Source organism: Dermacentor andersoni, chromosome 1 (assembly GCF_023375885.2).
Source record: "Dermacentor andersoni chromosome 1, qqDerAnde1_hic_scaffold, whole genome shotgun sequence".
In the NCBI taxonomy this organism is placed as follows: Eukaryota; Metazoa; Arthropoda; class Arachnida; order Ixodida; family Ixodidae; genus Dermacentor; species Dermacentor andersoni.
The window spans coordinates 316780454-316793602 of NC_092814.1; the positions used below are offsets into that span (position 1 = coordinate 316780454).

Here is a 13149-nt window from a genome sequence, read left to right on the forward strand (position 1 = left end):
TGTCTTACCAGTACTCACCTACGGGGCAGAAACCGGGAGGCTTACGAAAAGGGTTCTACTTAAATTGAGGACGACGCAACGAGCTATGGAAAGAAGAATGGTGGGTGTAACGTTAAGGGATAAGAAAAGAGCAGATTGGGTGAGGGAAGAAACGCGAGTTAATGACATCTTAGTTGAAATCAAGAAAAAGAAATGGGCATGGGCAGGACATGTAATGAGGACGGAAGATAACCGATGGTCATTAAGGATTACGGACTGGATTCCAAGGGCAGGGAAGCGTAGCAGGGGGCGGCAGAAAGTTAGGTGGGCGGATGAGATTAAGAAGTTTGCAGGGACGACATGGCCACAATTAGTACATGACCGGGGTTGTTGGAGAAGTATGGGAGAGGCCTTTGCCCTGCAGTGGGCGTAACCAGGCTGATGATGATGATGTTGATAATCGGCGCAGTCGCTAAGGTGTCTACGGTGTTTGGTGAAGAGCCGTGCCGTTGAACATGTCACTGAATACTACACGGGGTGATCAGTTTAACTTTTACGGAATTTTTAAGCATTTCATGTTGAGATGACACGATTATAGTCTTTGAGCTGGATTATTCAGAGAGTCGGACATTTCTTGCAAGAGAAATCAAAACACATGGTCAATTAAAAAAAATCCACTAATTTTATTGTGAATCAATTACGTTACTGCAACTATTGCAATTTACGAACTGTAGCCGGTGAGTTTTCAAGGTGTATCCACTTGTAATGAATTTCCAGAATGACGTCAGTTTAAAGAAATGCGGCATCAAACTTGCCCTAAAAATGCGCTGTTGGTCAACTTGTTCTTTTTTCCCTTCTCTTTTTTAACAAAACGCTCGTTTATGCATTGAAGCACGAAAATAACTGCAACGCCCATGTATTTCTTCCCACACTTTGGGAAATTATATCTCTAAACTGGTATTCTTCTGGAAAATCATTTCGATTGGATGCGTATCTGCAAACAGACCGGCTACAGTTCCTAAAATTCAATATCTGCCGCAAAGTAATTAATGTAGAAGTAGCGAATTTCTGTTAATTACTCAAATTTGTGTTTCAATTTCTCGTGCTAGTTATGTCCGCCTCTTCTAATAATCCAGCTCAAATACAAGAATTATGCTATCTGCCACAGGCGCTTTTTTTTTTAATTCCGTAAAAGTTAGAAATTATCGCCCCGTATAGACGCCGTCCCAGCAGGTGCAAGTATAGTAACTGCCGGCCGCTGGTAGCCAGTGTGCGATTTTAGAAAATGCACGGACGAACTGGCTGGTTTTCGCTCCCCGCCTGACTTACTTTCTTATTCCCCATTCGTAGACAAGCCGGCATCCTTCGGTTTTCTTTACAGATTTTCATCTAGAAGAATTTCTCTGCCCTGCTGACGAACTGCAGAAGTTTCCATGGCTGATTGATTGATTACATTTTAAGTCTGAAAACATCAAGGGGGGGGGGGGGGAGGGGGAGAAGGTTTGAAATAATTTTGACAGTGGGTCTTTCTAATGCGATCAGCGTTATTTGGGATTTTTACCTACTTTCCAGTTTGCCCACTCGTATCTAACTTCTCTCGCCCAGTGACGTTGTCTCCTAGGTTGAGCCACTAGATGTGTGCTGGCCGCTGCCTCGCCGAGCACACAACACGGGCCACTGCGTATGCGACTATGTCGGGGAAGTGGTCGTTTTAGATTTCTCCGAGCCTCCAGTCACACGTGAAGCAGCTTAGCCTGTAAATAAGCGCAAAAAAAAAAGCTTTTCACGCAAGCGAGAAGCTCTGCGTCTAAACTGGATCGGGAAGCCAAAGACCTGCTTCTCGCGGCATCAAAGGTGGCTTCAGAGAGCGTCATCTTGAGAGCGTCATCTGGAGAGCTTTTCTTCAAGTATACAATGGCAGAAAAGTACGAAACGAAAATCAGCAGACATCAGCAATTCCTCCTGCTCTTGAACTCAATTACGGCGACAGCAGCCCATTCTCGCAGCAGACAGCGCCACCCTGTCAAGAACAACGTCCTCTTTACGATGACTCAGAATGTCTCCTCTGTTCCCTTGCCTGTTGCTGTCTTCGAGATAAGTGCACAGACGCCAGCACTGGCAGGGTCTGCGTGGCGCCTAAAACTTCACACAAAGCACACCAAGCGTAACTGTTGCGCGATAGCTCAGCGGTTACTGCAGGTAACTCCCAACCGCACAGTGCCGCAGGAGCCTGGGTATGCGCTGTGACCGGTCGGAGAACTGTCATTCTTCGATGTCATAAGGTGAGAGTGAATCTCAGGAAGTGGCCTGGCGACTGGAAAGGGTCAACGGACACCCCAGTTGCGAGCTGTCTGAACTGCTGCTGCAGAAAAAGGTTGCGCTGTGAACGGCTACGTTATTGCCGAAAGGTTCGCTCCAGCAGATGAGTTGAAGGCAGTTGCTCGTGGCCAATAAGGAGCCCTGCCAACATTCTTTAGAGTCCATATAATTTTGGAGTCGCAGAAAAAAATTAATTGTGGTGCTTTATAAGATATTTTCGTCGGCATTTAAAAATTGAGTGGGAAATCCTCCCTGATAAATAAAAATAATCGGTGTGTCGTGAATTTCGGACACTAGACATTTGGTTCTTTGACCAAAGCTGAAATTTTCTGCTGCTTTAACACGTAATTAAGAAATGCTATTGTAATTTGTTCAGACGCCCTTTTTGGAAAAGAAAACTCATGAATTCGATGAATTCGTTAACGTTAGCTCAACTGCTGATGGAAATTGAAGAAGTAGTTGTGTTGATTGAGGCAGAGGTACACGTTGCACTTGGAAGGCGCGTGTTTTTGACAGTTAGGCTATCTGCATCTTTCCCGTGTGTTCTTTACAAGTGGCCAGTGACTCGCGATGTAATTCCTGAGGCCGGTATGGCTGGATGCGGCTTAATGGGCCCCACCTTCTTCGCCACTAGGAAGAATTCCACGGGTGATGATTGCCCGCCGTTCCGATTTGAAACAGTGCCCTTTACTTGTTTGAACATGCTACCTCATCAAAAAGAAAGAAAGAAAACTGGAAATGGCAAAGACCACCTAGAGCTGATTGCCTAAGTCAAGCGACAGCTTCATAGAAACCTGCTCAGATGTCCAATTGAGTGTGATGGGAGCGTGCGTATGACGACTATTGCTAGGCGACGGCATGACGTTGCTGCTTTGGTTATCTCATTCGTTCACGCCTCTTTTCCTATGCAGCTTCGGCTTTGGCGGCGTCATCCTCGCGCCACCTGCGAGCCTAGCACTTACGACGAGAGAACTCCATTCGCTATATGACGTCATTCTTTTCGCTCTGGATATCAAAATTTATATTCCTTATTGACTTTTCTTTTCATTTTTTAAATTTTGTTACACGCTCGTATTATGTTACCGTTGTTGCTCGAGTGTACAAAATATTGAGGTCAGGGGCATAATCAGGTGCAGACAAGCACCTTTAGTTCCTGGTGTCCCTTTGTTTCTTTTGCCGTTGTCCTATGTTTGTATGTGTTCCAAATGCGCACGAAACGAATATTTGTAACGAAAAGGGACGATGAAATTGAAATAAATTGAAACTGATATCAACAAACTCGCGCAGCGCTTGTATTCTGCCCACCATGGCAACCGAGGGGAGTAGGCAAAGAAAGCTATAGCCTTTTAAGAATTTCTGAAACACTAAAACTGAGTCTTGACGCTCTCACCCTAAGGTAAGATACTCTGCCACAGTGGTATCTCACATTGTTCGATCTGGTATGTCTTCGCTGCTAAACCCGCGTTTTGTTATGTTTATGATGGAAAAGATAATTTTGAAGTGCACAAGAAAGAACTTTTATTTTCGGAAAAGCGTGAAGTTGCATGTGGTTGGACCAAGCCTCGTAAGCCCGATGTGCGCTCGTTTCTTATTCAGCTTAATGCCATGAGGTGGGCTACAAGATCTTCATCAACGTAAAAATAAAGGAAGGGGGGAAATGGGGGATCGGTTGAAGACAGCTTCGCAAGAAGTCGACACCTGCGCTGCGGCTCCCCTGCTGGCGTCACAAATGGCAGGTACAGGGTGGTTAGTAGAACTCAGCCCTTCGGGAGGGCAGATCTGGTGTGCGCGCGTCAATTTTTAATATTGTCTCAAATGTCTTCCTATATTATTTACATTGAATACATTGCACTTACGCTTGACTTTTTCCATCCCCCCTATGTAATGCCCTAACGGGCCCTTAGAATACTCAAATAAAAAAGTCGTTGTTTCGCCCGAAAGGCGAAGCAACGATTGCGATAGAAAATTAGTAGCCAGCTATACGAAGTAACGATAGCAGTTTTATCGGCCGTATAAACTTGTAAGCATTCGCTTACTAACTAAACTAACAAGCATGGTGTCACGCGCGCACAAGCAAATTTGAACACATCTCATTCGATGACCGCGAAAACGCGTTGTCAAAACGCTGGATTGAGGTAGCGCGGCAGCAGCAGCGGGCGAACTGACCTTCCTGCTGCCCCTCGCTTCAACGCGAACTAAGCGGCCAGAACATAGCGCCTACGCTGAGCCCGAGGCGCACCTAGACTCTACTCATCGCAGATCGCTTTCGAGATAGGGACCGCGCGGCCGTGCCATACGCAGCAGCCGCCGCAGTAGAACGCCCCCTCTCTCCCCCCGGCGCCTCGCGCGTGACGGAAGAGTGACGGAAGACGGCGCGCTTCCTCCCCGCTTTCCTCCCTTGCGCGCGCGAGATTGAACCGCCATCCTCGGTTCACTCTCGCACGCTTTCACTCGCACATAGAGCAAATGGCGTGCGGTGACGATGTTATCGCCCTTGGACTTTATACGGAACAACACGGTGACGGCGACGGCAGAAATGGCCTGGAGCGTGCATATGTTTGCTATCGCAATAATAAATAATGCTTTGCGGAAAAATTAACGCAATTCTCATTCACACCTTTAGCGCACGAGCCCAACAGGCCCAGCAGAATTTTCAATGCTCATCTAGCCTAGATGCTTATAGAACAAAAAATCGCCGGAGTTGCTATTTGACATTTATTTTAATCAAACTGCCGAGGCGTTTTTGGACTGCGTATTCATAGTCATCCGCGGATCGGGATCGATCGCGCGGCTTCGTGCTCCGCAGTTGCACGCAATTTAGCCGCCAATAGTGTCATGGTCATCTCATGGTCTTGCGTTGTCGTTGTCCTCATCCCGATGCGGTCGTCGTTGTCTCCATATACGTGTCATTGTCGCCATGCCCTCGACATCATGTCATTGCTGTCAATACTCCGTCATCTTTGTCACGCGATCACCGTCATATCATTATCCCGTCGTTATCCCGTCGCGTTGGTCACGCCTTCCTAGGTCGTCATGCTATTGCCGTCATGCCATCGCTGCCATGCCATCGCGTCATCATGTTGCCGTCGTCGTTGTCGTCATCATGGTTCGTAGCCGTCGTCCGTTGTTGCTGTATCATCGACTTTGTCACGCGGTCATAGTGGTCTTGTCATCGTCGTCCTGCCGTTGACATCGTCATCACATCACCTTCGTCATGGCGCTGTAGTCATTGTCGTCATCATGACGCTTCTTCGCCATTGACATTGTCTTTGCTGTCCTGCCGTCTTCATCGTCATTATGCCACCGTCACTGTTCGGTCATCTAGTCTATGGCGTGACACACACACAATTTGCGTCCTTACACGGAAAAGCGATGTCAGTAACACTTTGCGCAACTCCAAACGAGGCTAGATAGCAAGATAAATTCACTCAATATGGGAGGAGGTAGCAAGACATAAATAAGTACCTTTAGGTATTAACACTAAGGGAACAACATACAAACAAATTTCACACTCGGAGAGTGCACCTCACATCGTGTGAGGCAATACTCGTTGGAGCTCTCAATTAGAGCGCTGCATGGGCCGGATATTTCGGCCCGGGCCCCCGGGCCCGTGATACTAAGGCCAGGCCCGGCCCCAAGCCAGTGTTATTAAGCCCGGGCCCGGCCCAGGCCCAGAGGTTCAATACTAAGCTTAGCCAGGGTCTGCATGTGCATGACGAGCCCGGCCTGTAAGTAAAAAAAAAAAAAACTTTTTAATTACAGATTGTACCTCATGCGTCAGCCTCACCTTCTTAGGGTCTAATAAGCTGCATTGTATAAGCACTGTAAGACTGAAACGTTTGTTCCTCCCATGGCAACATCAGTGATCTGGCCCATTGCCTGTGGTGTTATTCCGCTGGTGCGCATGCATTTACCTCGATCGTGCGATTTGGTCCTATGATGTCATTTAGCATATATATATAAACAGTCAAATTCACGAGCAACAGCATAAAATAAACGCTGAAGTAGAAAGAGGCACTCCTTGAGTTACCACTAAAATAATATAATGTATCGATAGTTGTAATAGCGCAGTCGCAAAAAAGGTAATAGGGAAATGGTTTGAAGAGTGGCTGTTTGTGTGATTTGTTTTTCCTTACGCGGAAACAATGTTCGTTTTGGGGGAAAAGAAAAAAACGTGCACAGCTTGCATTAGGGGTGCAAGGCTGAAGTCAACAGCGGAGCTTGTGTTTCGCGAGGTTATGCTAGGTTTTGCTAATTTGTTGGCAGGCTTGGCTAAGTCGTTTCTAGGTTTTGAGAGAGGTTATGGTAGGCTTGGCTAAGTTGTTTCTAGGTTTTGCGAGGTTATGCTACATTTTGCGAAGTTGTTGGCTCGGCGGGCTTTACGCTGGAAGTTTGCGAGCAGTCGCAGGCCGGGATAGCTTTTCGGCAACGTCGAGCGTTCAGGCACCGACTCTCGCATTTCCTCGACTGAAACTCGGGATCCTCGACTTGGCGTCGCCTCTTTTCCGCCGCAACTTCGGCGCGGTGTTCCGGATCAGCTCGGCGGCGACGCATCGCTTCTCGCTTAGCAGTATGGCGCTGTTCCTGGTAAGCCGCTTCTTCTTCGGGCATCCGGACTTTCTTTGATCTTCACATGGCAGCAGCACGCACACACGGCTTAGAGGAGGCGAGAGGTGTGTCCCCGCGCCGGCTCTTCCGATCTTTTACTTGCCTGTGCGAGGAGGTTACCTGGCTCGGTGCTCTCGCAGGTGGTTGCTAGGCAAAGGGAGGCGGCGCACAGCTGGGCTGAGTTTCCCGGTAACGCTCCATGGCGGAACTAAAAGCTTAAACAGCTCCGCTGTTAAAGAATTAGACCTTCATCTGTTTTTCTATATTCTTTGCTAAGGCGTACAAGCGCCAGCTCTTCGCACGTGTCACTTCAGGTTGGCACGGAATGTATTGGACCATGCATTGCATAATGTTCACGTGTGCTCGAAGGCACGACCTCGGCTCTTTAATGAGCGGGCCCGAGTCCGGCCCGGGTCCGCGGGCTCATGCCCGAGCCCGGCCCAGGCTCGCTGAAAAACGCTTCGGACTGCCCGGCCCGGGCCCGTGCAATGCTCTACTCAGAATGTTTAATTCACGGTGCATTCGTTATCTAATTCGAGCGTTAATCTCGCAAAACCGCGATCCCTTAATTGCGCGGGGCGCAGCTTTTTAAATGGTTAAAATTCCCAAAATCACTTATGAACGGTAAAAGTTCTAACATCAACTGCAAAACCACGTTGACCGCGCCTTGCCCCTTGGATTTCCCCTACAGACGGTCTTCTGATTTGCATGTCGAAGACGAAGTCTCGGCCACAAAGTGACGCTGTTCGCTAAAGTGCTGGTGATCTTTAATGAACAGAGAAGTAATGCATTGTGTCAAATCAACAGCAATTCATACCAATAGCCACGAAATATAGCTGGGCGTATACATAAAAGAAGGAGAAATACACTCGAACATCCACCATGATAATCTGAGGTTGAAGCGTAAGTGGAATGCAGCTATAATGATACATAGAGCACTTTAGGACTACAATAAATATAAAGAGGGACTTGAAAGTCAGTAAGGAGTAATGGTGCCAGCGCTTACGTCCGCAAATGCCATTCTGTGTCTAAAATCGGCGATTTTGCCAGGGTTTGAAGTTCACCAAAGGTCGATGGACCGAATGGCATTGGGGGCTAACGGTAAAACCACAAATAAGGTAGCGCAGGATAGCACGGGTTGGGCCTCATTTGAAGTCACAGAAGCGCAGAGCAAAATTAGTTTTTTAAAGAAGACTCACAAAAACTAATCAAAAGAAAATGGGCGCCTAAAGTGCACAAATATCTGTGCCTCAAAAGCGTGGTCGCGAAATGGTGGAAAAGTTGAAAAAGTTAGCAAAAAAGTACAAGGTGACTGGAAGTGCAAATGGGCAACCTGGAGTCATCCTGAAGTAAGCGAGAGAAACAGAGACAGTAAACCGGACGCTAAGGAAGGAAACAAAAAATAACATGGAGATTTACAAATACGGCAAGGAAGAAACCATAAAGGAAATTTTGTAGGATAACACAAAGAACAGTGCCTTGCTACTTGAGCCTCGAGCTGGTTGCCTAAACACAAAAACATACCGGAGCAAATATTCGCAAGAAGATGAGGCATGTATCTACTACAGCAAAAGCCCAGAAACAACTAAGCACATTGTAATGGAATGCCAAGATATTTACCCACCAATTAAGACCCGTAAGAAACGTCCACCTTCCAGAAGCGCAGAGATTCAAAGCATATGGAAGCATTAATTACTGGCAGCAGTCGAAATAACCAAAAAACGTTTAGCATATTGGGGTAAAAAAAGACTGCGAAGGGGATCAATAAAGGCGTGATCGCTACAGGCATAAGTAATTGAACAATATAGATTATGGAGGCTTTAATCAACAGAGAAAAGATCAAAAAGAGATAAGCGAAATGCTAGAACTCAAGCACGCTAAGTTAATATTTTTCGCCACCACGTTTCGAAGTGGATGCGCTTAAATATCATCATAATTATCGTGATCATCATCGTCGTCATTATCTGGTGGCACCGTGGCGTCACACAACGGGTGAGTGGTCTCTATAACTTGCTGGTTAGTTTTGCGTAATGAAAATAATATAATCAATCTTAATATTACAGGTTATTTATGAGCAGTTTTCTCATCAGCTACTTTTGCTTCAAATTCCGCGTGGCGGTTTCGTGCAGTCATTAACGTTGCAAAGCTCCGTGGTTTTAGAATCATTGCTGGCAATACTTAGATACATAAATCATGGATGTTAGGATTAGAGAAAATCTGGGCCCTTCAATGCCGCATGTAAATATAATTTACAGCCTTCAGGTGAGGGCATTTTTTAGCACAGTTCAAAACCCTGTTACATTACCACTGAACGGCGTAGTAAATTCTGGCTTGAGTGAAAATTTATCGGCTTCCTATGTGTTCATACCTTGCTTCGCGCCGTGTATAGAAAATAAATTCTGCTCCTTTCAGATACCACCGGATCGAAACGTAGCCGCCTGCACCGGCGCTCAGCTCCAGATAGGAGTATGAGGCAGAAAAGACAAGCTGCGCCTGTGAAAAAGGAGAGACCCAGTACGGTTGTGCGGCCCTGCTTAACTTCGGTCCAGATCCTTCCTTCTTCCTGATCACTCAGCTGTTTTATTTTCGGGCGCTGCTCTGTGGCACAGCGTCGCCTGCTATGCGATATCAACTGGGCGAACACGAGCACATTCAAGAACTGGGAAGTTGCTCAAGCGAAAGCTCGTGCCAGCCTAGGAGAAAGATAGTGAAGCAAAATGAAAAAAAAAAGCAAAAAAAAGAGCTGGGAGGTCAACCAAAACAGTCTCCCTCTTGCTGTTGTACAATGCAGTACCGAGGGTGCAGCCGGAATACGTGTGACTGACTCTAGCCGAGAGCACTTTTTTTTTTTCTTTTTGGCACTTGAGTGTTCTCGTTCGCTCAAAGGAATTCATTGCCTGACGCGCTATGCCCCCACGGCGTTACACTTACAGCTTTGAGCGTAACTGAGATAGAAGAAGGAAGCAGGGATAGACGGAAAGACAGCTAGGGAGGGTAGCCAGTTTATAATTGAGATAGAGTGACACACGAATGGTAGTTATGATCGGGATCATCATCATCATCATCATCATCATCATCGCCACCACCAGTTCGCGCCTGAAAGAAGATACTCAATGACGCCACGACAGCGCACGACTTTCCTAGTATCGGCAGTTACGGGATTACCTCTGGCACAACCGACTTACCGTCGTGATCCGACGTCAGCGTGTCTTAAATTGTTATTAACTAGTCGAGCATTTTTAAATTACTAAGCGGACTAAAAAGTTCATCTTGATCGGATCGCAATAGATTGAATAGCAAACTACTCAAGAGTGCGTAATGGGATCTCTCTCAAGTACTGCTCGCAATATTCACACAATCACTTTCAACTGATTCCATCCCTCAAGACTGGCGAGTAGCTAAAGTCATCCCATTTTTTAAAAAATCGGGCGATCTTTCCTCGCAACTTATCTACCGACCAAATCATGACCCAGCACCATTTGCAAACCTGTGGAACTCATTATTCATTCGCAAGTCATTAACTATCTCGAATAGTTTAATATTTAAAATACCAGCACGGCTTTAGAAAAAGCTACTCTTGTGGCACACAGCTCGCCGGATTTCCTCGCCACTTGTATTCACCCTGGATTCCAGGCTGACGTCGTATTCCTAGACTCCTCCAAAGCTTTCGATCGTGTACTTATTGCAGACTCTTGGCTAAACTTTCAAAACTTGATATTCATCCCAATATTTTGGAGTGGATAACTGATTTCTTAGCATCTAGACTACAATAGACCTCTGCTAAAAACTCTTACTCAGCCTTTAGTCCCGTCACGGCCGGAGTGCCTCAGGGGAGTGTGCTTGGGCCATTGTTGTTCCTTGTGTATATTAGTTACTTGCCTAACGGTGTTGCGTCCCGCATTAGACTTTCTGCCGATAATTGTGCACATTATCGTAACATTTCTTGTGATAGCGATAATGTAACTCTCCAAAATGATTTAGGCACATTTAAGACATAAGTGATGTTTAACGCCCCTAAATCTTAATAAAATTAAATTTGTGTCTATTACCAACCAAGCCACCCGAGTACCCCGTTCCTCTGATTTAGAAGGTAGTAGTGTGGGACTCGTCTCAACCTATAGGTATCTTGGCGTTAATTTGCATCATGACTTAACGTAGAACCACCACGTTTACTCCATCCTTGCAGCTGCTAATCGCTGTCTTGGCATCTATAAACGCAACTTAAAGCATGCTCCTGTTAACATACGTAAACTTGCTTACACTACACTAATCCACCCGAAGTTCGAATACGCATCTGCAGTATGAGATATGGTTAGGCATACATCGTCAACAACATTCAATTTGTGCAAAAACGGGTGGCTGGCCTCATCTTTCCGATTATTCATCTTACATAAGAGTTGTATCATTATAAGCACGTGCCAATTTACAAGAGCTACCCCTTTGCCGTATGTCAGCCCGTATTTGCCTGCTTTACAAGCGTTATCATCATACATCTCTTCAAGGCGATTTCTTTACGTCACCGTCTGTCGTCTTTCGACGCCTTGATGAGCATATCGAAATCAAGGCCTTACCGTGCCACATGTTACAATATTCACAATCTTTCATACCCTTGACCACCATTGAATGGAACAGCTTGCCTTCTGATATTGCCACTGGCCCTGTAAAATTTTACGTCGTGTTACACACTGTTAATTAGTTGCTTTTTTATTAGTTTTTGTTTGTTTGTTATGAGTTGCTACTACATACTTCTATTAAAAAGTGAGATTGCATATCTTCATCATATGATTGTGCGCCGCGCATGACCTACTTTTTCTTTAATTTAATTATATTAGTTGTACACTCGTTGTTTCCTTATAGCTGAATCGCGTTAGCAGACCTTTATTCTTTACTTCGACCTATTGTTGATTGCGACTACTACTTTGTAATAGTTTTTATGTTTGTACAGCCTCCCCCTCCCCCTATATTATACACTTAAGTGGGGGCCCCCTTTAAAGGGACTGTGAATAAATAAAAAATAAACATACAGAACGTAGCATACTCATTAATTCTATGAATACTATATGGAAATCTGGCGCTAGTGCTCGCGTGCACCTGCAGTATGGCGGTTCAGCCATCATATGAATGACCGGAAGTACATGAATTCGCATGAAGTTCCTTCCGATTTCGATCAATCTGCGTAAAGCTTCATCACAAATTTACATTGCCGCAAGTGTTCGCCTTCTTTAGCCTCTAATTCCTGCCATTATAGAATGTCTTCAGGATATTACAAACGAATGGAAGCTTTCGTAAAATCGAAAATAATAAACAACGTGGAATCTGGCTGCTCAGATCATTTTTACAGACATAGCGGCGCACGTACTCGTAAGCATTGAGGGTAAGTAGCCCGCATATCACACACCAATCCTTTCTCCTGTCAGTGACGCCTCCATCACAACAATGGACACCAATTTAGCGTAGCATCGAAAGGAGGGAAAATAAATGTAATAACAACTTTGCACTGGCGGCATGGCTTACTCGCAGTAGGAAAACCTCCCAAAAACTGAAATACGAGCATTTTATTTTGGCAAAGCGCTGTCCAACTTCAGGTACCGTCAGATTAGACAAAGTTTTGTATCTGCACTAGTTTCACTTAACCTCTGAGACTGTGTCATTATGGTGTTGCAACAGCACGACGCCTGATAATCTCGAAGGCTTTACATTTAGCGCGCTGCGATGCCGCCGCTTGTGCTTCCACAACCTGAGCTTAAATGCATAGAAAATGCTTTTTTTTTTACCCAGTCATGTTCCGAGTATCAAGAGCGTGCCTAGTCAAGTGAGAACTTCAAAGCAACCGTTGACACCGCTTAGCAGGGCAATGGATACCGTACATCGGAAGAGACCAGAAGCCACCATTTCTTGGACACTTCCTATCCATGCTCTAAAGATTACATGATGAAATGGCTTAATTGTGAACTGTATAGGTCTAACAGCTCTAAACACTGCGATGCCAGAACGCAACATATCTGAACCCGAATAGCATTTAAAAAAAGAACGCTCCAACGTTCTCTCTCAGTGAATCCATGCCAAATCACAGCGAAATCCATGTCGTACACACGATTCCCACGGTTCACATTTCTTAGTCACTGGGGCTTATATGTTTGTGGAGTAGTCCATGCTTCGGTGGACTTTCTTCTCAGGCGCGCATCTTTTATTAAATCCCAACAATGGTGGATGAAACAACAGAACGCAAGATTTTCATCTAGT

The 13149-nt window shown here is 45.6% G+C and overlaps 1 protein-coding gene across 3 annotated transcripts in view; it reads left to right on the forward strand.

Annotated features, from left to right (window-relative positions):
* LOC126547754 (uncharacterized) overlaps positions 1-13149 on the forward strand; it is a 63120-nt gene that overhangs the window by 39825 nt on the left and 10146 nt on the right. Inside the window, exon 4 of one of the 3 annotated variants that reach the window (XM_055063414.2) lies at positions 9319-9425. The exons of 1 other annotated variant lie outside the window; for it this stretch is intronic. In XM_055063414.2, the coding sequence (XP_054919389.1) occupies positions 9319-9425 (107 nt within the window). The remainder of the gene's footprint in view (positions 1-9318; positions 9426-13149) is intronic. One more of the 3 variants, XM_055063416.1, reaches the window with a different exon arrangement.